At 42.6% G+C, this 25,857-nt stretch overlaps 1 protein-coding gene across 7 annotated transcripts in view; it reads right to left on the bottom strand.

Annotated features, from left to right (window-relative positions):
• Positions 1 to 25,857, bottom strand: part of CADM1 (cell adhesion molecule 1) — a 752,856-nt gene that overhangs the window by 214,775 nt on the left and 512,224 nt on the right. For 6 of the 7 annotated variants that reach the window (XM_033918796.1, XM_033918799.1, XM_033918802.1 and 3 more), the window contains one exon: positions 15,909 to 15,977. The exons of the other annotated variant lie outside the window; for it this stretch is intronic. In XM_033918796.1, coding sequence (XP_033774687.1) covers positions 15,909 to 15,977 — 69 coding nt within the window. The remainder of the gene's footprint in view (positions 1 to 15,908; positions 15,978 to 25,857) is intronic. 7 annotated transcript variants of the gene reach the window in all.

Below are 25,857 nucleotides of genomic sequence, written 5' to 3'. Positions count from 1 at the left end.
AATACTTGGATCTCCTTCATACCGTCTCGGGAACTGGGTCGCAACCTCCGCACACTGTTGCTTGTGCAGATCAGTAAGCTGTTTGGGAACCCATAGTGCACAGATTTTCCTGTATCCTAAGTCATCACGCATTATGGCAAATGCAGATCCATAGCTGCTATCCAAATGTGCAGCCAATTGAGACACCATTATCTGTTGGTCTTCTCTAATCAAGGCATCTGCCCTGCCAATGTGCTCTTGTGTGCGCGATGTTGCTGGGTGATCAGAATGACCTTCATCGGTTACACCTGTTCTTCCTGCTTTAACCCTTTCTACCCAGTCATAAATTTTTCATTGATTCATGGTGCTATGTCCATACTGAGTCAATATCCGAAGGCAAATTTCCTCAAGTTTCACTCCCTCTAGCCTTAGAAACTGCACTCCTGCATATTGTTCTTCGATGGTGCATTCTTGCAATGGAGCGTCCGTGTCTCTGACCTCATGGCTGCCACACAAAGGCCAAGCACTGCATGGTGCATGAACAAACTATCCAAAAGAGAAATAGAGAGAGACAGAAAGGGAGAGAGACAGAAATAGAGAGAGAGAGAGAGAGAGAAAGATTGGAGAAACTGGGACTCTTTTCCCTGGAGAAGAGGAGACTTAGAGGGGATATGATAGAGACTTACAAGATCATGAAGGGCATAGAGAGAGTAGAGAGGGACAGAAAGAGAGAGAAAGGGAGACAGAGAGAAATAGAGAGAGGGAGAGAAAGGAAGAGAGAGAGAAAGGAAGAGAGACAGAAATAGAGAGAGAGAGAGAGAGATTGGAGAAACTGGGACTCTTTTCCCTGGAGAAGCGGAGACTTAAGAGGGGATATGATAGAGACTTATAAGATCATGAGGGGCATAGAGAGAGTATAGAGGGACAGATTCTTCAAACTTTCAAAAAATAAAAGAACAAGAGGGCATTTGGAAAAGTTGAAAGGGAACAGATTCAATACAAATGCCAGGAAGTTCTTCTTTACCCAACGTGTGGTGGACACCTGGAATGCGCTTCTAGAGGACGTTATAAGGCAGAGTACAGTACTGGGATTTAAGAAGGGATTGGACAATTTCCTGCTGGAAAAGGGGATAGAGGGGTATAGATAGAGGATTACTGCACAGGTCCTGGGACCTGTTGGGCCGCCGCGTGAGCGGACTGCTGGGCACGATGGACCTCAGGTCTGACCCAGCAGAGGCATTGCTTATGTTCTTATGTTATGTTCTTAAGGTTGCGCGCGTTAAATTCCCGCGCTTCGGCTACCGCACGCTATAGTGTGCGGTAATTTTGGGCGTGCGCTAAAAACCCTAGCGCACCTTCGTAAAAGGAGCCCTTAATTGCCTTTAATTTTTGATTTGCCCTCATATATATATATATATATAAAAATAAAATAAAGCCGTTAGTGCCCAAAAAGGGGACATTGCCACAAATCACTAATGCATTTTGTAATATGTTTCCTTGTGCATTAACCTTTTCCTATCATGTGTCCCGGATGACGGGACATTCCAAAAATGTCGTTGCCATCGTATATCCCATACTAATAAAGAGCCAGGAACACAAAATATTTGAATTGACAGACTTATGACTTATTTACATTATGTTTACAATAGCCGTAAATGATAACGGTGAATAATACAAAACTTTGCTAAAATAATTACGATTGGAACCAGCGTAACGTAAAATTTATTACGATAGGGAAAGGTTAAGCACATGTTACACCTTAACGTCTTTTAACGAAAGGATCTCTTATAGAATATTGTAAGTTGTGAATATATTGCTGGAAATCAGGTGCACACACGCCAGGTTCTATGGCTGGTGTAAATCTTTATTTCTAAATTACAGAGGAATACATTTGCTGTTAATTTATCTTTCTATAGACATCTATGTTTCTATATAGAATAGGTCCTACCAGCCATTTTCCACATGCCTAGTTATAGGTGCATTGTTAGAGCTCTACCTCCTTAACCTTTAGCAAAAATGTACTTAAATCTATGCTGGTAAAAGGTGTTGCATATCTTATGCTTCTTGCATCTTCTGTGACCTCCTGTTTGAGGGTCTTCCATTGCACAGGGGAAATCGCTGGGCATTGCTGAGGTCAAACAAACTTAATAGAGGTCCTGGAAGTTCCTTCCAGATAGCAGGGAAGCAATTGCACCCAAGCCTGAAAAATCTGTATCATAGTCATTCAAAAGGCCTTCATACCTTGAAGTGTTCCAATAAGTGTCACAATTTTACTGAAGTTAAAAAAAAAAAAAAAAGTATGAGATAACAAATCTTTTTCCAGAGTTAGTCAAATTCAAGGACATAGCCTAGCAAAATACACAGATTTCTTCAGCAGTGGATATTTCTCGTGTCCTTTCATCTCTCTTGCCTCCAAGACTTTCCTCAGAACACATGCGAACCTTCTGTTAGGGCAACAGGAACAAAAGAAAAAGGACCTACGTTTCAAAAATGCTGGTGAATCAAAAAACAAAAAAATGAAATAAAAAAGTCTCTGGATATCACAGGATCCGTAAGGCAGTAAGTAATTTATTTACATTAAAATTCCAAATATAGAGACAAAAACATTAAAATGTGTAAAAGGTCCATATGATATCAATTGCTCATGCAGATAGCAACGTATGACATTCAGATAGAGCCTTGTGTCAGACCCAACACGGTCCGTGTTTCGGCTGTCTTTTGCCTTCTTCAGGGGTCCTTGCATGAATATTAAAACAAACAATATTTAATTATGAATAAAGAATTTAGCATGTAAATGTGAAATGTTGTACAAGGAGTGGCATATTAAGCCGACATGAATGCTTAAGTGATAGTCATTTTAAGTAAGCTTGTGATATGTGCAATGACTGAAGTTAAGAAAGACGGGTGCTTAAATGATATGAATTGTGAATTAATTTAAGAAAAATGAAACGAGACTGAGCCTGTGATAAATAATTGAAACCGTGTGAATCTGTGTGGGTGCAAGATGTGTGACAGGGAAAAAGATAAAGTGAGACAAAATATGATAGTGAGCTCAGAAATAAGGAATGAAAGAGACTAGAGGGCAATCAAACAGAATGCTAGACATTTAAATACCTTACCTAATGTGGCATGATCATATTAAGAAGTAGGACTTGTAACTCAAACACTGAACAATGGAGCTGTAATGAAGAAAAAACCTGCTGAGACTGTGTAGAATTGTCTAAGGTGATAACTAAAAACCGAAAGAAAAAAAATAAAGAAAAAATAACAACCGTATCTAACATCTGAGGATAAATTCTGGATGAAGGAGTGACTTAAAATGATGATAAACTCTCATGGATATGAATGATCCATGGAAGCAAGGAAAAAGGTGAGGAAAAATGCTATGTGAATTTAAAATTAGAGTGCAATCGGGAGTCATGTGACTTTAAACACTGAGCCTGGAATGAAATTAAAGTGTACATTGTTTGATAAAGTACTAGAAATAGGAAATGTGAAATAGGAAAATAAACAAATAATAATGAAAATCTTGTCTAATATACAGAGATAGTCATGAATGCTTAAGCGATCAACGTTTATCATGGATGTGAAATAACTCATAGGATCCTGATTGATTACATTAAATAAAATCTGATTGAATCCCTTAGCTGATATTGCGCTTTTGATATTGAGATGTGTGAGACACATTAAGAAAACAATATGACCTGACTAAAATAAACCAGTCTAATGAAAAGAGATAAAGAAAAAACCTATTGTATTTTTTGGACCATAAGACGCACTGGACCATAAGACACAGCCACCTGTAGAAAAGGAAAAACCAAGAAAAAAAAAGTTGGTTCAGAATTTTTTTCTTCTTGGTTTTTCCTCCTCTACACGTAAGTGTGTCTGGTGGTCTGGTGCTAGGAAGCCCACAGCTCAAAGTTGCCCAAAGCCTGCAGCCCGTAGCCGCCTGCAGCTGCCCAAAGCCCGAAGCTGCCCACAGCCCGAAGCTACCCGCAGTCTCAAGTCGCCCACAGCTCCCCCAGTACCTTTTTTAGTAGTGGTGATCCAGCATGGTCTCCACCCTCTAGAAACAGCCATTTTTGAGCAACAAAATAGTGAAATTGAGTAGCTATATTTATTTGCTCATTGGGACTCATTTAAACGGTTAGATCCTAAATTATATACAGCAATTCAAGGACGACTCATGATTTATTAACTCATGTTGCTGGTTGCTGATATGGTTTTTCTAGGGCAGTGGGGTTCTCAACCCTTTCCTAGGGGACCCCTCAGCCAATTAGGTTTTCAAGATATCCCTAATGAATATGCATGAGAGAGATTTACATACCTACATTATATGCAAATCTCGCTCATGCATATTCATTAGCGATATCTTGAAAACCCGACTGGCTGGGGGGTCCCCTAGGACAGGGTTGAGAACCACTGCTCTAGGGGTTTCAAACTGCAATTTGAGAGGTTCACATACTAGCCAAGTTTTCAGAAACTTCCTAATAAATATGCCTGAGATATGTGTTTATCTATACTGGGAAGATAAGCATGTACTTTTCCAGGATTTTCAGTTTTGATACCATAATTCCATTATAAGAAATTCAACTCAATCCATCAGTTACACCAAATAATAATGTGAAAACTACAGCCATACAGTGGTGTAGTAAGGGGGTAGCGGACCACCCCAGGCACCGTCTTGATGGGGGCACTGGCACCTCTCCTCCCCACCCCATGCCACCCTCCTTCCCTCCCTTGTACCTCTTTAAAATCTTTGCCAGTGTGAGCAACTAATCTAGCCTGCTGCTTGCACCAACCTAGCTCCCTGTGAAATCACTTCCAGGTCGCAGAGCCAGCGCGAGCAGCAGGCTGGAAAATCTGCTCATGCTAATGAAGATTTAAAGAGGTACAGGGGTGGGGCATGGGGTGCGGAGGGCAGAGAGGAGGGCACGGGGGGGTCACCTCCCCCAGGCACCTCCCACCCTCGCTACACCTCTGCGGCCATTTAAAAAGTAAAGAGACAGGACTCAAACGCAGCTTATTTTTCCTCCTCCTCTTCTTTCGGCCCTGCGGATACAGGACCCCCCTAGGATGCATTTACAGCTCTAAAATCACTTTGTGGAAGGGAATATATTCTTTCTGCAGAAGCAAAGCTGTGTGTCCATTTTTTTTCTGCTTCTAAGTTACTGCTATTAGCCCTAAGATACTGTTTTGCTTATAACAATGGATAAAATGTAAGGGTATAAAGACTATTACATCTGATGATTTCTGATTAGAAAATCATTTAATTGACCCACATTGCCTGATACCTGGGATGTAATACGGGGCATTACTTGCATTCTTTACCTATTTGTTCGTGTTACTGTGATACAGCACTTTGGATATTTCAATTTTCGGTTGCCTCCTTCCCCAAGGTTACTCCAGATGTTCTTGCTGAATTCATCTTCTAGATGCATCAGGAAGATGTTTGCTTGTTCCCCGAGGTTATTTTCATCAACTCCTGCTATATAAGGAGCACTGCCAACACATGTCTATGATCAGGAGTCAGTAGTTGCCCCCCCCCCCCTTGCATTTCAATTTAGTGAGATCAATATTAGGGACAGCAAGCATCAAGCTGAAGTATACTATTTTGATTTTGAGAAGGAATATATTGAAACCCATCAGGTGATGCTCTCTTAACCACCTCATTCATGTTTTTAACGCATATGGCAGCTGAGACATAGTAGGTCAGCGTGCTAAACTTTGAGAAATTAACATGAGAGCCCCCTACACTTGGGGTTCTAAAGCCAGGTCTCAGGACACACCTAGCTAGCCAAATATTAAGGATATCCACAAGGAATATCCACGAGATAGATTTGCCTGCAAATGTATCTCATGAATATTCATTGTGGGTATCCTGGAAATGTGACTGGCTGTGTTCCGAGGATAGGGTTGAAAATCACTGCTCTTTGCAAAGCGCCTGATGATGATGACCACGAACTCGTATTCGAGTCCTAGCAAATTGATTAACATCATCAAGTTTTCGTGGAAGAATACAGAAGTAGATTGCTGGGCCTTTCTTCTGTGCAGTATCAATTTTATGTTGTCACATCAAATGCAATCTTCTGCTTCCGACACTGCTCATCTGCTACTGCCCAGATGGGTGGTACATCGTTAGTCTGACATCACCGCTGAAACTTGTCTGCCTTAGGAGGCCCTACTGGTAGTGAAACTACCGGCGGCATAGCTTTCAGCTTCTCAGATGTCCGCAAACACCAGTGGCACGACAAGCCCATGACTGGAGAGCAAAGCGCCTAAAAGAGCATAAACAGAGTAATATCTGCTGGGCCTTTTTTTGGCACAATATAAATTCAGTGTCGTAGCCATTGTCATATCAACAAATACAATCCTCTGCCCCCAACACTGCCCATCAACCGCTGCCCAGATGGGTGGTACATCGTTAGTCTGACATCACCGCTGAAACCTGTGTGATGTACCTACATTTTAAACTCCACAAGAAGTCCAACAGGACACGAACCCACGAAAGCAGACAAGGAAAACTGTGGGAACGGATAATGGACAATCTACAGGAGCCTTCAGAATAAAACAATGCTTGTTTATTTCAGTCCAAGTTAAGAAGTATAGTGGACCCTACACAGTACTCTGTTTTGGTGAGCCAAACTGCCTGCATCAGGGGTCACTGTATTTTAGAACTCGAATGAATATAACATCATAATGATGAGATTTCACTCTGATATATTGTAGGATTATATATTTGTTGTATCCAACGATACAATATGATAATCCAAGATTCCTTTTCAAAGTGGTCAACCAGAATATTAGTTGCCGTGAGCCATCTTGAATGTCGCACAAGTCCCCTGTCCTTGTCACCAGTGTAGAATCCTGAAATGAACAGTATAGTTTCTGATCATGTATACCAGCCCTTTCAAAAGCCCGAGGTCGCCCACCACCAATCTCACAGTTTTTCTTCGGTGACCCGTCCCCTCCTAAACAACTTCTCTCCCTCGGATGCCTCCCGCTTTACAGGAATCAGGAAGTTGCATTTAAAACAGACTTTACAAACAGCAAAGGTCTGATGAAATGGCTGCCATAGTTTTCCGATTTAGGACCAATGCTTATAGAGTTTCTGAAGTTGTCCTGATGCTCAGCCCCTGCACAGGAATATCACTGCAATGACTCTCCTAGGTGGGTTGGGGGGAGGGGGGCAGGATATAAAATGGGGGAGGGTGTTATTGGCTAGTTATGAATAAAGACTTATTTCGTCAGATCACAACCTTGATTTTTGCTGAACTGGAAACAACGAGGAACAGGAGAAAACTGCTGAATCAAAGAACGACATCAAGAAAACAAAATCTCCCCTTCGACTAGAGCAATGTCTCATAAAGGCTTGAGCTCACAGAAATCTCCGATAGTGTATACATTGCAAATGTTATTTTCAAACCGTGCAGTTTATCATCATTTTAGTAGATGGGATAATTTGAGTCCCTTCTGCCTATTTTCTTCAATGTCCACTTTAGCAAGCATTTGCTCGTCTGAATGACCTCCTTTCTCTTCTCCAACCCACCTGGCAGAACATAACATCCCTCATTACTGAAGGCTCAACAGTCCAAGCCAATGAGATCTGTCTTTGCTGAATTGCCCCAGCACAACTTCCCTGTAAGTAATATCTTGAATGGTTGGCTTATAAGAAATAAAGCCTTTATGAGTATTCATGTCGCTACATTTACGGTTTGAGTTATATACTCTATTTGCTTGAAACATATTTAAATTTTTGCAGTTATGCATTACTAATTTCTGAAGGTACGAGCACACACACACACAAAAGGTAATGATGTTACAACCATGAAACAAATTAACTGAGTGCCACAGCTGAATTTTTTTTGGTACTACAGGACTCGTGCGTCAATACATAAAGCTGAAATCATGCTGCACTGTCTATCCTGCAAGAAATTTGTCAAGGCCTCTTAACACAGGTTGGCCCAGGCCTGTACTAGAGGTAATTTTAGATATGATTTTATCCAGTCTGCACTAGTACAGGATATGACTGGGGCAACAGCATTACTCCCTGAAATTTAAGTAATAAAACATGTGTCTTTTTGATGAAGAAATTGCTCATTAGGAGAGGACCTAGTTGGTACTTGCTAACATACAAGTGTGGGCTAAAATGTTCAGGAGCTCTACTGTTCAATATGACACATACTTTGTGCACTGACTGACAAACTTCTTTTAAAATTTGTAGCCCACTCTATACAACTGTCAATAATAATATTCTAATGAACCTCATGTATATTTAGCGTCATCTGTCACAAGCTATCATGTACTCATGCTATCCTTAAAAGGCCTCCCTAACCGCCTGGATCTGCCAGTTGGTTAAGGCGATACAGCAAATTTTGAATGAATAAATAAATGCTAAAATGGTTGGAGTTTTCACCATAAAACATATAGAGACAGACTCATAGACCTCAATATATATGTATACTTTGGAAGAAAAATGGGAGAGAGGAGATATATCTTGACATAAATGCCAAGGAGTCAGATCTCTCTCAACTGAAACGAAGCTCTGGAACAAGAGGGCATAAAATGAAGTTGAAGGGGGATAGACTCAAAAGTACTCTAAGGAAAATCTTCTTTATGGAAATGGTAGTGGATACGTGTGGCTAAAGAATGACACAGGGACAAATTTTTCCCCATCCCGTCTCTGTGAGTTCTTTTCCTGCTCCTGCCCCATTACTGCAAGCTACATCCTCATCTGCATAAGCCTCAAAAACTTTAAAATCATAAGCATTTGAAGCTTGTACGATTAAGGCAGAGCTTACAGGAATGGGGAAGGGACTGTGACAAAACTCGTGGGACGGGAACATTAAGTTCCTGCAGGGACGGGGACAAATTTGTCCTCGTGCCATTCTCTATGTGGAAAAAAACAAAAGGAATTGACCCCAAAATATCCACAAAGAAGAAAATCCAGAGAAACCAAAAAAAACTCTGTGGAGTGACGATGTTCCCAAATGGACATTATTTGAAAGTGTCAAAGTTCCAAAGGTACACTAAAATCATCCACATAAAATAATTCCATCCACATAAGAGCCTTAAAGGATCTAGTCCTGTATCCCTAGCGGACTAGGTCCTTTAAGGCTCTTATGTGGATGATTTACTTTTATGTGGATGGAATTATTTTATGTGGATGATTTTAGTGTACCTTTGGAACTTTGACACTTTCAAAAAAGTCCATTTGGGAACATTCTCTATGTGAAACAACCTCCTGATGGAGGTGGTGAAGATAAGGACTGTATCTGAATTCAAGAAAGCATCGGACAGGCATGAGGGGGAGGTAGCGGATGATATGAATGGACAGACTGGATGGGTCTTATGGCCTATATCTAAGAACGTAAGAATAGCCTTACTGGGTCAGACCAATGGTCCATCAAGCCCAATAGCCCGCTCTCACGGTGGCCAATCTAGGTCACTAGTACCTGGCCAAAACCCAAGGAGTAGCAATATTCCATGCTACCGATCCAGGGCAAGCAATGGCTTCCCCCCATGTCTTTCTCAATAACAGACTTTTCCTCCAGGAACATTGTCCAAACCTTTCTTAAACCCAGCTATGCTATCCACTCTTACCACATCCTCTGGTAACGCGTTCCAGAGCTTAACTATTCTTTGAGTGGGAAAAAAAAAAATCCTCCTATTGGTTTTAAAAGTATTTCCCTGTAATTTCATCTGCTGACATTTTTCTATGTTTCTCAACAAATAGCTTACTTGGATTCCGGGAAATGTTGAAAGTTTATTAATACTGTGTAGTTTGAATGGCAGTGAAATCTGTTTACCATAAGCATAGAGGACCTGCTACTTTTTCTGGCTCTCTTTTGAGCAGGAGTTGTAGAAGCAGGTGTGATTACTAGCAGAGAGAATAAAAATAGAATGATACTGAGCAAGCAGAGGGCAAAAACCTTCATCAGATGCCTTTCCTATTACTGAATAAAGGAAATTACAGTAGGCGTAAGGTACTTTGTCATATTTCATCACGACTCTGCGTGCTGCTAAGAAGATAATCTTGGGGCCTGATTATGTAGTGGAGTTTATTTGGGGCACAGAGACTGGCTTTTGTTTTAATTTTGCTTGCCCCAGTGGCTCTGAGAGCCAATCTCAATACAAAATACGGAATCCTTGCTTTACAGATGAGCCGGAAAGGGCAACATTTTCCTGGGGTCAAGAAGTTAGTTAGTGAGTACCCTTTCAAGGCTAAACAATTGTGGTGATTTACAAAAAGGTGTTCTCTTCTAGGGATTTCATTCTGAGGCTGGTTTTCCTTGATTTTTGTTATCTTTGTTTGGATTCACTTGGGTGCAACATCCCAAGAAACTTTATAGGATGTTAGAAAACCACAAAGGGGGGGGGGGGGGTGGGGGGAAGACATGACTTCTTATGTGCAACTTGTAATCTCAAAGTACTTTTTGAATCAGTATTTATCTTTAAAATATGGGACCGAGAGGAAATGGTGTGACCGAGAGGAAATGGTGCTGCGAGAAGCAGCAGCAGGAGGAGCGAGAGATGCCCGAGAAGTTCCTTGCTGCAGAAGCCCAGCTCCGATATCAATCAGGACCATGGACAGAGTATAAGAGTATGCTGGCTTTGTAGCTCATGGTCACCGGTGCTTACCCAAAGGGGCTTGTCCCATGAGGCACATCGGTTCCCTTAGGAGCCCCTTTGGAGCATTCAAGCTTTAATTTAACATTCTCACAATTTTTTTTTTTTCTTCTTTTCTCACCATTAGCACTTACAGAAGGGTCCCGTCCAATTGTTCTTCCCTTCCTTTATTGTCTCTCTTTTCTATAGGCTATGTAATTCTACCCCTCTACCCTAGTGTCCAAGTATGTCGTATTGTTCGCGTCCCCTAGATTTTACTTTTTAATGTAAATTTACTTGTACTACGCTTAGAAAATCGATAAGCGGAATATCACATTTTTAAGAAGACTTGTGATTTCAAGAGTGGCAAGGCTAAAGATACTAAACTAATTTCTCTTCTTGGATATATGAGGAAACGGAGAGAGAGGACCAGGACTGGTACCCCAAGTATGACTGGCTCAGTGCATAAACAATTTGTATCTGCCCATCCGAGCGCTTCAGATGAAACAGAGCACCTCCTTCAAGTGGCTTTTTTCAAATTGTTTAGCCTCATTAGAGGTGGTTTCTCCATTAAATCATTTGAAGCTGTCAGCTCTCCTGAAATTAAGCACAGCGCCATACTGCTTTTTTTTTTAAGTTTAGGCAACTGTGGGTTCATAGACAACGGCGCGAAAGACAAAGGCACGCGCCGACAACTGAGCGCAAGACGGAGGTGCGCGCCAAAGAAAATTACAGTTTTTAGGGGCTCTGATGGGGGGTTTTGTTGGGGAACCCCCCCACTTTACTTAATAGACATCGCGCCGGCGTTATGGGGGGTTTGGGGGGTTGTAACCCTCCACATTTTACTGTAAACTTAACTTTTTCCCTAAAAACAGAGAAAAAATTAAGTTTTCAGTAAAATGTGGGGGGTTACAACCCCCCACAACGCGGCGTGATGTCTATTAAGTAAAGTGGGGGGGGTTCCCCCCACACACACCCCCGTCGGAGCCCTAAAAACAGTAATTTTGAGTGGCATGCGCCTCTGCGCTGCGCTCAATTGTCTGGGCACGCCTTTGTCCCGGCGCGCTTTTGACCTGACACCGTGTGCACAGCATATCATTGTGAAGGAAAACTTCAGTGTGGGGAGTTAAATAGCTCACGAAAGGACAGGAATCGATGGGCAGCATCTTTCAGACCTCTAAGCTTCCTCTACTTAGAGCTCTGACATCTTGATGAGGCTTTCATTCAATATTCTCAGATTCTAGAACAGTGTTTTCCAAGTCAGTCCTCCCTTGCCAGTTAGACGTTCTTTTTGAAAATGGCCCTCCATGTATGCATATTTATGTGGATTACCTGAAATCCTAAGTTTGACTTGGACATTTCCTGCTAAATGTCCAAAGCTCTGCACCCAGCCCCCTTCCTTCCCTCCTCTGTCAGGCTCTGCACCCAGCTCCCTCCTCTGTCAGGCTCTGCACCCAGCTCCCTCCTCTGTCAGGAACTGCACACAGCCCCCTTCCCTCCCTCCTCTGACAGGCTCTGCACCCAGCTCCCTCTTCTGTCAGGCACTGCACACAACCCCCTTCCCTCCCAGGCTCTCCACCCTATCCCCCTCCCTGCCCATTGTACCTCCTCTGCCGCTGGAATCCCTGGTGGGTCCAGAGGTGTAGCGGGTGTTGCTAACTCGATTGGTTGCTGCCACAGGTTCCAGCTTCATCCGCTGCTGGTCAGCGCTAAGCGGATTCATGAATGGCTCCTGCGAATTCTCGCAAGAAATTTGTTAAAGGTTTGATTATGCATTATGACTTATATTCGGAATTTCCCCGCCAATATCAGTTGAGCGGCAGGAAATCCCTAAAACCACAAATCTGTAACTGTGCCCAGAACTTGGGCATCGGTTACAGAATAGCAGCTTTGGGGAATCCCTGCTGCTCAGTTGATGGAGGAGGCGGGAATCCGCCTGCTCTGATCGGCTGCTGCAGTCTAGTGGCAAAGATAAGTGGCTGAAATGTAGCCCTGGGTTTTCCGGGCCTACATTTCAACCACCTAGATTCTTGGAGCGGATTCTGTAACTGGCACCCTGGACTGATTGTCAAGCGATCAATGGCTATTTTTAAGGCGGCCACAAACTTGGGCACCGGTTACAGAATCTGGCCCAAAATGTCTATATAGGTCATTAAAAAAAAAAAAAGACATGTTGCTATTTTGAGAATGGACATTTTCTCTACTGATTTCTGGACGTCTTTCCCAAAACATCCAAACTCAGACTTAAGACATCCTTTTGAAAATGCCTCTCAAAGAGTCTAAGATGGGGAGAACTAGAAGACATGAAATAACTACAAGATGGTAAGCTCAACAGCAACATCAGGACAAATGTTTTCATGGAACATCCTCCCAGCAGAGGTGGCAGGGAGAAAAAAATAATAATGGAATTCAAAAAAAGCACAACATGCACCTAAAGAACTGACTTATGACTAGTAGAACAGCAGATGGATATTCCCACTGCAGGTTGCAAAACATTGTTAAAATAAAAAGTACAATATATTTGTTGTACTTCACCTACAAAATGTTAATTTGCCGGTGCTTACTAATAAGTTAATACCTGCTGTTGGCTGCATCTGTTATTATATTAGACTCTTACTGCTCACTCCTTCAGCTGCCAGAGCTGCAGTGATGCTCTCTGGTGACAAGAAACAAAGGGCTAGATTCGCTAACCTCCGATCCGTGTACGTTTGCATGCAAGCCGATCAATTCACTAAAGACCTGCATGCAAATGGAGACGATTGTTGGCACGCCCCCAGCCAACTGCACGGATCGCTAGAGCCCTGACAGTAGTCATAGGAGAAACAACTTCCTGTCACTGCTGTCAAGGCTTCTGCCGGCTTTTTAATTTTTTTTTTTTTTTTTTAATTGGGCAGATATTTTGAAAATTGGGCAGATTACACATGCAAAATATCTGCTTGATTTTAAAAACTAAAATAAAATTAAACCCGCCCTCCCAACAAGTGCTCCGTCCCCCCTCCCTCCCTAAACCCCCCCCAAAAATGTGCCCTCTAGCCACCGCCCTTTAACATTATGGCAGGAGGGTTCCCACTCCCTCCTCCCATCTGCCCCACCCACCAACCCAAAAACAAACGGCAGGAGGGATGCCAACTTCTTCCTGCCACCTGCTAGATGCCCCCTCCTCACCCCCCCCTCCCCGTACCTTTTATGGAGCAGGAGGGGTGCTCAATCCCTTCTGCTCCAATGCCTCCTGCAACAAGTCTGAAGCCTTAGGCCCTGCCCCAGTGCATCATGTGATGCACAGGGTGGGGCCTAAGGCCCTGATTGGCTCAGGCACCTCGGGCTCCTCCCTTGGGAGGGGCCTGAGGTGCCTCAGCCAATCAGGGACTTTCTTAGTGAGGGAGGGGTGGGTGGGGAGGGGACCGGGAATGGGGAGGGGGCATCCGGCAGGAAGGAGTTGGCATCTCTCCTGCCATTTGGTTTCGGGTTGGTGGGTGGGACCGATGGCAGGAGGGAGTGGAAACCCTCCTGCCATAATGTTAAAGGACGGCGGCTGCGGGACACATTTTTAGGGGGGTTCGGGGAGGTAGGGGGGACGGTTCACTTGTTGGGAGGGGGGTTTAATTTGTTTTTGGATTAGTGGGTGAGGAGACGGGAAGCATTGGAATAAGAAGGATTGAGTACCTTTCCTGCTCCGCGGGGAAGGGCAGGAGAGTCGGGGTTGAGAGCAGGAGATGGGGCAGAGAGCAGGAGATCGGGGCTGAAAGCAGGGTTTTTGCAGGGTGGAGGAGAGAGAAGGGAAGGGAAGGGAAGGTACAGAGATGGAAAATGGAGGGTGAGCATGGAGAAAAAAGAAAATGTCAAATGGGCTGGAGACCCTGGCAAGCGAGTTAACAGAAGACAAACAGAAATCAGAGGCTGGGACCAACATGATTTGAATAATAACATGACCAGACAACAAAAGGTAGAAAAAAAATTATTTTCTATTATGTGATTACAATTCGTCAGATTTTAAATATGTTTCCTGCCAGAGCTGGTGTTAGACAGCGAGCATGAGCTGGGACCTAACAGTGTTTGTTTTGTTTACACATGACAGCGCCAGTGTGGGGTTGGAGAGGGAAAAGGGGCCAGGGTGGGTGAAGAGGCTGCAAAATAAATCTGCCAGCTAATTTTAAAATTATATAATAGGAAGCAAATTGAATCAAAAAATCAATTCAATTTGCAAAATGCACAAGACTATCGCTACTTCAGGAAGCAGGTGAAAGCTTGGTTCTTCAACCAAGCCTTTAATGGAAGAAGTAACTAACATGCTAGACACACACAAGGAGTGGCACCAGCTGCACATACTATAGCAGGAGATGTTTATCCACTCCTACCCTAGCTGAGAATTTTCAAGCACCATTCTTTAAATTAACCCCCTTATTTTTCTTTCTTTATTCATTCATTCAGTTTTATATACCATTCTCCCAAGGGAGCTCAGAATGGTTTACACAAATTTATTCAGGTACTCAAAGCATTTTTTCCTTGTCTGTCCCAGCAGGCTCACAATCTATCTAATGTACCTGGAACAATGGGGGGATTAAGTGACTTGCCCAGGGTCACAAGGAGCAGCGTGGATTTGAACCCACAACCTCAGGGTGCTGAGGCTGTAGCTTTAGCCACTGCACCACTCTAGTAGTAAAAGTGAGCCAAGTTTCGGACAATCAAGCCATTGTGATATCACTGATGAGGTTGGCTCTCAGGCATTGGTGGAATGAGGCATTATGATGTCACAATACCAGCTCTGGTGATCAGAGGCTGACACTTTTCACACTATTTATTTATTCAATTTTCTATACTGTTCTCCCAGGGGAGCTCAGAACGGTTGATATGAATTTAGTCAGGCACTCAAACATTTTTCCCTATCTGTCCTGGTGTGCTCACAGTCTATCTAATGTATTTAAGCGACGCGCCCAGGGTCACAAGGAGCAGCGTGGGTTTGAACCCACAACCTCGGAGTACTGAGGCTGTAGCTTTAACCACTGCGCCACACTCTTTTAGTCCTGATATTGTATCTTATCTATATGTTTAATCTTTGCTTATACCCTATGTTGTCTGTTAAAATACTTTACTATGTATTGTAGCATATTATGCCATACTTTGTATTGCAATCTGAATATTTTTATTGCTGTAATTGTCTATTGCTTATGTTTGACTTATTCGTGCTGTTTACTGCCTTAAGTGAATTCCTGCAAAAAGGCAGTACATAAATTCTAATAAATAAATAAAACGAGTTCTGCCTTGTGCTATCTGAAGACTACAGGACACCTCCATTACGCTTTCAGTATAGCTAATTTTCTTACCGGCACTACTTGATTTCTCAGACTGGTGCCCAGCAGCTTCTGGCAATCCCTGGGGGCTGTTGCTTCCACCTGAGAAGGTAAAACAAGTCTTAGTTAGCCATACCCAGCACTCAGTTGTTGCCATGAAGTTGCCACAGATTCAGGAAGCCGCCTCTCAAAGAACCATGTAATCAGAAAGCTAGGACTCAAAAAGCCACATCAGCAGTAAGTCACCTCTCGAACAGCCAATTTGGCGGGGGGGGGGGGGGGGAGAAGGCGAGAGAGAAGAACAATGCCCTCTAAAACTACATCATCAGGAAGCCTTCTCACATTTAAAAAAAAAACACATCAGCAGGTGTTTTTTGGGGGTTTTTTTTTGTTAAATGTTTAGCTGACTGTTTATGTTGTTACCTAATCCCACCTTTTGGTATCTATTGCAATCTGTATTGATTAAGTAATAAACCTGAGCATAGCTATGGTCCAAGTCTAGGTCAGTAGTTCCCAACCCTGCCCTGGAGGATCACCAGGTCAATCGGGTTTTCAGGCTAGCCCTAATGAATATGCACGAGAGAGATTTGCATATAATGGAAGTGAAAGGCATGCAAATCTGCTCCATCGAAAAGGTTGACATGGACAGATTTTTCAATTTGAAAGAAACCACAAGAACAAGGGGTCACTCGATGAAATTGAAGGGGGACAGGTTTAGAACAAACGCAAGGAAATTCTTTTTCACACAGAGGGTGGTGGACACATGGAACACCCTTCCTGAAGCCGTGATAGGAAATAGCACAGTACAGGGTTTCAAGGAAGACCTGGATAGGTTCCTGGAGGACAAAGGGATTGAGGGGTACAGATAAGAGCAGTGGAAGGTTTAGAGATAAGTGTAGAGGTAGGCATAAAATTAGTCAGGGACTGCTGCTCAGGCAATATGCCTGATGGGCCGCCGCGTGAGCGGACCGCTGGGCAGGATGGACCTCTGGTCTGCCCCGGAGGAGGCGACTACTTATGTACTTATGCATATTCATTAGGGCTATCCTGAAAACCCGAATGGCCTGGTGGTCCTCCAGGACAAGGTTGGGAACCACTGGTCTAGAGAATGACAAGGGGACAAATATGTCCCCGTCCCCACAGGATCTAAGTATCCCTATCCCATTCTCCGTGAGGTCTGTCCCTGTCCCATTCCTGCAAGCTCTGCCATAACCACACAAGCCTCAAACCCTTATGATTTTAAAGTGTTTGAAGCTTGTGCAGATGAGGACAGAGCTTGTAGGAATGGGGCAGGGTCAGGGACAGAGCTCACGGGGACGGGAAAGGAATAGAGAGATCCTGTGGAAACAGGGAAAATTTGTCCCCATGTCACTAGGAAGCCACCTCAGAGAGAGTCACATGACCAGGAAGCTCTCTCCTAGGGAACCATATTTAAGTGTTAGAACAGATTTGTTTAGAATTTTTTGCCACTTCATGACCTGGAAAAGTATCCTTAGTAAATCACATCCATCTTTAGAGTGTAAGGACCTTTGATCAGTTTATCAGCTCCTCTCCTCCATTTTGGGAGAGGAGGCATATACAATAGTTGCTCCTCCTCCTAAAATAAATCATTTTCCACTTTACCCTTCCAGATAAATGTCTTCAGTCACAACAAACTCGTATACCAATGGAAGAATAACTGATTTTCTTTTCTATTCTCACAAACACTATCTTTGAAGAGCTTTTCAATATTTGCACATGCGACTGCCAAGACCAAACAGTGAGGTAAGTATACGCTGCCTCTAGTGCCCAGACCTGAGACTCATAGGCCCACCTACTAGTTTTCCCTTCAGTTTTAGGCGTATGACATAAGAGAGGTTGGAATTGTAGTTCAATGTGCTAATCAGTTGATACAGGTCTGGTCTCCGGTTCATAACAGACATGGCGCTGGCGTTGTGGGGGGTTTGGGGGGTTGTAACCCCCCTCATTATACTTGAAACCGAACTTTTTGCCTGTTTTTTAGGGAAAAAGTTCAGTTTTAAGTATAATGTGGGGGGTTACAACCCCCCAAACCCCCCACAACGCCAGCGCCATGTCTGTTAAGTAAATTGGGGGGTTCCCCCCCACACCCCCGTCGGAGCCCTTTAAAATAGTGCTTTTCTTCGGTGCGCCGTTGTCTCGCGCAATTTAGTCCCGTCACCCTGGTCTCCTCTTCCCAAGGATTTAAAACAGATTAGAACATATTGTCTTTTTTGTTGCAATTTAAAAACCTATTTATTTACAAAATTGTACCTATAACTATTTTTTCCCCAACTGTGATCCACTTTGGGCCTTTATTTTAAAGAAGTTTGTGGAATATAAGCATAAATCTTAAATAAACATAAACATACTTAAGATATCAATGTTCAGAACTTAACACTGATATTACAGCTTGTTAGTAGAGAATGACGCAAGGAAAAAAAATTGTCCCCGTCCCCGCAGCCTCTGTCTGATCACATCTGCACAAGTCTTGAATAGCTATTTTATATTGAAATCATTTTATTAAAGTATAAAAAAAGAACAATATGCTGTACAACTGTCATTTTATAAATCACAAATACAGAAAAAAGATCAGCAAAACCTATCTCCCCCCACAATACCGTATTTCCCCATATATAGGCCGCGGCCTATATATGGTTTTGCAAGCCTGCCCAGTGAATGCGGCTTGCATAACTGGGGCGACCTATACTGTTTTTTTTAAATCATTCCCCCCACCCCCCTTACCTCCCTCGCTGGACGGCTTCCTCCTCGAATCTCGTGGCCAGCGGTGCAAGGCAGGAGTGATCTTTTCGCTCTCCAACCTGGTCCCGCGCTGCTTCCTGCATAGCTTTGCCGTTAGTTCACTTAATTGTGAAACTCTTGTGCATATGCACCAGGCACATACCTCCCCCTTACTTTCGATTTCACAGCGCACATATTATTTGCATGTCATTAGCATTCAGCAAGAACTACCCAAAGTTAAGGCTGGTTTCAGAAAAGGTCGCGGAACAAGAGAAATTATTGCCAATATTAGATGGATATCGGAGAAGAGCAAAGAATACCAAAAATCCCTATACCTTTGCTTTGACTACAGCAAAGCTTTTGACGGTGTGGTTCACAATAAACTATAGGGAACTCTAGTGGAAAAGGGAATACCCAAACACATAACTCGTAGTGTCAGGCAAGGATGCATCTTGTCACCTTACCTGTTCAACCTGTACAATGAAACCATCTTCAGAAAAGTAAATTTGGAAGGATAGTGTGTCGGTTTCAAAGTTGGTGACCGAAATAAAAACAACCTGAGCTATGCAGATGATATGACGCTCATCACCAGCAGCCAAGAAGACGTGCTGTATCTAGTGAGAAAAGTCAAAGTTGAAAGTCAACATGGGCTTAAAACTGAACATAAACAAGACGAAGATCATGAACATGGAAAATGAAGATTTTGAACTTGAAGGCAACAGAATAGACGTTGTAAAAGATTTCAATCTCCTGGGCTCTTTTATAAACAAAAAAGCAAACAGCAGGGAGGAAATACTCCGCAGAATAGCACTTGGTCGCTCTTCAATGAAGGCTCTCAACAAAGTATTCAAAGGCAAGGAGGTAACACTCAAAATGAAGATCAGACTTGTCCATACACTCAGTTTTTCAGTGGTCAGTTACGAATGCGAAAGCTGGACACTACGGAAACAAGACAGAAAGAAGATCGACTCATTTGAGCTTTGGTGCTAGAGAAGGATTTTAGGCATGCAGTGGACTGCCAGAAGAACTAACAAATCGATAATGGAAGAGATTAAACCGGCTAGGTCACTCGAAGCCCAAATGATGAAGTTACGTCTGTCTTATTTTGGTCACAACACCAGAAAAGAGAGATCACAGGAGGACATCATGTTTAGGAAGATCAAAGGAACCAGGTGAAGAGGGTGACTTGCAACCATAGGGATAACACTAAAGGATCTTTCCGGACTACCTCAAAACTGATTTCTTTTTAGATCCACAATTCTTCAAGTCGCTAGGACTCGAACATGAGTCGATGGCACCTAACAAAAACAACAACAGCAGTATTTAGCAGCAAAGACTTTGTGCTTTTCCTATAGTATGGAGTGGGTGCTGTTCGCTTTAGCACTGGAGTTCTTAGCATCAAGGTCATAGATAGATTGAAGGGGCCGGCCAGGTATTCTCTTCCTCCCCTGCCAGGAAAGTCAAGCTAAGTCTGCTCCATGATTCCCTTCTAAAGTTGGCAATCCCTCGCAAGTTCACATCAGTCACAGAACTGATCATGCATAATAGAACAGCATTGGAGACCAACGTGCTGACTTAAGTGTTGTTCGGACAGCACAGGCAGGACTTGTGAAGACATCTTTGGCTGGCAGGGCTTCGCATTCCCACCAGCCATTAAAGCAGAGGGGTAAGCTGAAAGTAAGGGGGCCCAGGCTCCCCCCCCCCCAAGCTCTCCCTCCCCCTCTGGCTAGTCTACTACTCTGAAGATGGGTTGGATAGGTAGTTCCTTTACTGTGGCTTGGCAAAGAGATTTCTGCTGATGTTATATCTCCCTTTCCTTGCCCATTCACCCAATTCTTATCAGAAACTGAGAAAACTTATTAAATACATTCTGCACAGTAAGAGACAAGGAACACATAATTCTTGCTTCTTCTATTCATTCATTTGAATGCATTTATGTCCCACCTATCAATCCATTTCTAGACGAGCTATAGTTCTCAGCTGCATCACTACCCAAAGACATTTACAGAGGAACTTCAAAGACTCAAAACCTTGACACATCTCAAGCCATCACAACAAATGGATTTGCTCTTTTCATTAGAACCTGGAAACTGATTTACACCATTGTGGGCAGCCAGTAGACACACTGTTTGCTAACACAGTTGGAAACCAGCTCACAATGAGCACATTCAAGCAAGAGCATAACAAGAGCAGGCAACTTGCTTACCAAGCAGCTCTTTGGGACCCTGAATCTCACCCCCTGCTTGTTAATTCTACTTCTTACATATACTTTAGAAGGTTATTAAAAACAGAACTGTTTGTTAAATATGTTAATGAATGAATTGTTGTTGTTTTTTTAAAAATTCTATATAGTTTCATTGATAATGGCCAGCTTTTTATCTTTGTACATCGCTTCAAACTGAAAGGTGCTGCGATTCATAAATACATTTTTATGTTATAACAAAAGAGATTCAAGACATGACACTTTTGGGTAGAAAGAACTAAAAATATAAAAGGGAAAGAGAACATTCTGTTTCTAAACAAAATTCACAGCAAGTCAGGCAGAAAACACTTGTGAAAAAAATGCTCCTCTAGTTAGGATTGATAAGAATGGATTTCTTGCTTGATTTGAGTGTTTTTGCCTTGACATTGTATCCTACTTTTTTTTTTTTTCCCATAGAAGGACCAAAACATGTGAATTGCTTTGCCCTTTTCTGAAAGATCAACCGCTGATTACGGCCATTTATCGTCTTGCACTGTAGCCTTTCGGCTTCTCCATCATTGTAAACCTCATCCCTCTCTCTCTGTTTCTACAGTTTCCAAAATGGAGACACCACTGGCACTTTGGGGATTAGCAGCAGATTTCAAAGGGCCTCAACAGATGAAAACTAAGGTGCTGAGGACACCTGATAATGATAATACTGAGCAGATGCTTGAGGTTAGAACAAGAACAAACATGTGGCCTAAACATAAGCCAAAGTGAAATTGGCTTGTAGCCAAAAATTGGCATGTAGCAAAAATAAAAAAAAGCTGTTCATTTGAAATTATTATTTTAAGCTTCTCCTCTTTTTTTTAACCCAGCTTCCCTCTAATCATCTCAGACAGCGTAAGATGCTGCAGTAGGGCATGGACCTCCTGCAACCTGGTGCTTCCCTGGGGAGGGAAAAAAGCCCCTGACACATATTATACTCTGAAATAAGGAAAAATGTATTTTTTTTAAAATAACAAGTCGCTTTCTCGATAAGAACATAAGAATAGCCTTACTGGGTCAAACCAACGGTCCATAAAGTCCAGTAGCCCATTCTCACGGTGGCCAGTCCAGGTCACTAGTACCTGGCCAAAACCCAAGGAGTATCAATATTCCATGCAACCGATCCAGGATAAGCAGTGGCTTCCCACATGTCTTTCTCAATAACAGACTATGGCCTTTTCCTCCAAGAAATTGTCCAAACCTTTCTTAAAACCAGCTACTGGTTCTGAGAAAGCTTTTCCCTTCCACTGATTTCTTTCATCAGCAAAGTTGAAAAGCTTGTGCAGAGTACAGCCCCTTCAGGAAGAGCCATATATTACTGAATCATTCTTGTTTATGCAGCCAGAAAGAAGTATGCAGTCGTCCTGTGTTAGCCTCATCATAAAGCTGTTGTTTTTCACCTATGGCCGCCCTTCTCAGTTCCTACTGATTTAAGTAAATAAAGCCCCACTATGAGTCTGTGAATCTCTTCACAGCCCTGCAATTCCTTGTATCTTCCATATGCCCCCTCCTTCACTCTTTTCAAGCTGTAGCCGTGGCACATTGGCCTCAGAAGGATGAATCAAATAATCATCCCAACAAGGTATTAGGCAAGTTCTATAAAATTTTCTTGGTGACCCTACTTTTCAAATGCCCCTAAACCAAGCTGGAGTATTTTGTCAGTAACGCAAGACCTCGATATTCACGGGGGTTAGGGACAGAGCCCGCCCGCGAATATTGAAAAATCGCGAATAATTTTTAGGGCTGGCTCTGACCCACCCCCGCCTCCCTCCTGTGTCCCAGACCTTCCCCAGACCTTACCAGGTGGTCTAGCGGCAAAGCGGGGCAGGATCGATCATCCTACGTTCCTGCCCCGTACAACGCCATCATCAAAATGGCTGCCTAAGTTCCCGTTGTAGTCTTGAGACTACAATGGGAACTCGTGGCAGCCATTTTGATGACGGCTCTGCACGGGGCAGGAGCGTAGGACGATCGATCCTGCCCCGCGTCGCCGCTACACCACCAGGTAAGGACTGGGGAAAGTCCGGTGCAGAGTTTTGTTTAAAAAACAATTGTGAATAACCGAATCCACGGGTACTGAAACCGCGGATTCGGAAGGGGAACTGTTGTGACGCAGAGAGAAATGCATCTCCTAACACCTCAGCTTTCCATATTAAAAAACCCCAAAAATTTTATTTATTAAAAATTTCAAATTCATGTACAAGTTAACCTCATTTAGAGAAAAATAAGATTCGAAGAAATTATAAGATAAAAAGAAAACAAAAAGTAACAGCAATTTTTTATCAAGTCTCCCACCTTACAGGGAGGAGCCCATTCTACAGAGGATATCAAAAGGAAAAATTACAAACAGTACAAAATGGTAATTTAACCAGCATGAAGTCAGTAAAGCAAATATGCGTGCCAAGATACCACACTGAGGAGATTAATAATTCAGAGAAGATACACTTAACCTCCCCCCTCCCCTCCCGCACACACACACAAACACTTATCAAGCTGCACGAGCTAAATGCCGAGCTGCCCATTTTATTCTTATGGGTAGCGTGGCATTTAGCTCGCGCTGCTCAGCAGCGCAGCTTGATAAAGGGGGGTGGGGAGTAATTTCCAAAGAAGAGACCTTCCCAAATCTGTTTAGGTGACTCTACAGCCAATTTAATTTAATTTTCAGGGGTATTAATAAAACAATAAATTTGCATAGACAATATCTCCAATCTCCCCCTCGTATAAATATTTCTACCATATATATTCATTGTAGATATCCTGAAAACCCATCTGGCTGTACAAGTTTGGAAAGCCTCGCTGTTAGTGGATAAGCTTTATCCTTTGAGCCAGAACGGACCTTAATACTTTGAGCATGGTGTTAGGGAAATTTGAATTTCTTTGTTGCAAATGAAAAGTTAAACTAATGCCCCTGTTTACTCTGCGGATATTAAAGGCTATATGATTTCTTCTGCATGAGCAGAGATGCAAATCCTGGTATTTTGACTAAATACTAACACAAGTCTTGCAATCCAGTCTGTTGAAATTTCTACTGCAGTCAGAATCGTTTGAGGATTAAAGAACATTCCCTCATATGTCAATCTACATATCTTTTTATTAAACGATTCAGTGAATGTGGACCAAAAGCAAAATGCAGATAGGAATGCTACCTTCTGAGTTAGCAAAGTTCATTTAAAATCAATAACTACAAATCAGATGGTGCAGATCACGAGATCGAACAACTCAGACTTTGAAAGCTAAGTGTACCACGCGCTGAGAAATCACTGTTTATTCTACTGCATTTCATGGGTCACCGCGGGTCAGTACACAACAGGCTCCAGCGTTTGAAATGGAGATTATGGAGCTTTCCTTCAGGAACAAGTCCCAACAGCCCAGGCACATCCAACCATAAAATGAACTCGGGAGTTCTTCCATGGAAAAAAAAAGACAAAAAACTACTACAAAAATACATCATATGTTTGGTTTGTAATCAACACTCAGCAAGACAGCAGCTGCATTTTAAAGCATAACCTGAGAGAACCGAAGCCTTAAAAAGCACTAATTTACACCGCACCCATAATGTAAAAGATTTCCTCTTTATTCTAAAAAGTCTATGGAGAAAACTGGATCCCGTTCCAATTAATATTCTTTTCTTTTTTTTCATGGAGGTGCCAACTCTGAGAATTCAAGGAGGAAGACCACATCTGTTTCGCAACCCCCAACAGAACGCCTGCTTTATTTTCTGTTTCAAAACATCTCTGAACCTCTTTTCATTCCAGTGTTTTCTTTTTCTCGTCAATTCCCATTGGCAATAACTTGAAATGGGAGCAGCAGCTCTGTCAAACTGGAGTGAGCTCAGTAACTCATTACCAAACATTACAAAAACACATTTTTATTTAATGCATACTTTTTCATTGTTAGCACAAGGTGAGTTACATTTTGGTACAGTAGGCATTTCACTATCCTTGAAGGGCATACAATCGAAGGCAGTATTTTTTAATACAAGGCCCAGGGACCAATGACAGCCTCAAGAGACCTCTGGGATGGTCTTCGTTCTTTGGGTTTGTTTGTTTTTTTCCGCTATACATTGCTTTCCAAGTTCATGACAGAAAGTGATAAGTTGGGGGGGGGGGGGGGGGAGGAGGAGGAAGAAAAAAAGTGCATCTGGAAATGCCCACCTCCTTGAGGATGCCACCAAGGAAAAGTTTTTAGATGGCCTAGAAGGGATGGATGTCAGTAACACAAACTGGTCAGCAGTGTTGGAGCCCTGAATGAAAACATATTTGATGGCTCTCATTCAGCTTATCTGGATCCAAAGTGTCCCCAACTTTTAGTGAAGACCACTGATTTGAGGGAAATTTAATGGTTGGGAAAGCTCATACCTACTTAAATACTACCGACTGGGACTAGAGCAGATATTCAATGGCACATAACTGGGTGTGTGCAAGTTGTGTGTGAATTTGGTTTTGTGTTAGTCCATAAGGTCCTCCGGCGTCATCCCCATGGTTGACGACAGTGAGTCCGGCCACCTGATTGCAAGTCGCCCTCTTTACCTGGTTCCTTTGATCTTCACAAACATGATGTCCTTCGTCAATGATCTTACTCCGACGGTGTGACAATCCGTGCTTCGGCAGCGCATTTTTATTAAGCTCACAACTCTTCGACCTTCAGATAGGCACTTTGCACAATTGCTCACATTGGATGTAATTGTTATGTTTTCAGAATAAGTAAACTCCTGGGGAAGGCTCGTATTGTCAAAACACGGACTGTGTTAAATTCTTCCATTTCATCAAAAATCATCTGCAATTAAGTATGGCTGCTTAACTAATTTTGGATTTTTTTTTAATACATATTTTTAAAATAAACTTTTTATATTTTCCTGTTTTCGAGGTACAGTGTTGTTTTTGTTCCACTTTTTTTCTGCAGCCTTTGTATTGAAGAATTTTTTCCCCTCCTCTCTTGCACTATCTGGTTAGTGCCAGATAGGGACAAAGCATTATCCAGGCACCACTGACATTCAGTGCCAGTGCCACGATA

Source organism: Geotrypetes seraphini, chromosome 13, assembly GCF_902459505.1.
Source record: "Geotrypetes seraphini chromosome 13, aGeoSer1.1, whole genome shotgun sequence".
In the NCBI taxonomy this organism is placed as follows: Eukaryota; Metazoa; Chordata; class Amphibia; order Gymnophiona; family Dermophiidae; genus Geotrypetes; species Geotrypetes seraphini.
Note: the sequence above shows the minus strand (reverse complement) of the source record. Positions and strands in the feature narration are given on the sequence as shown.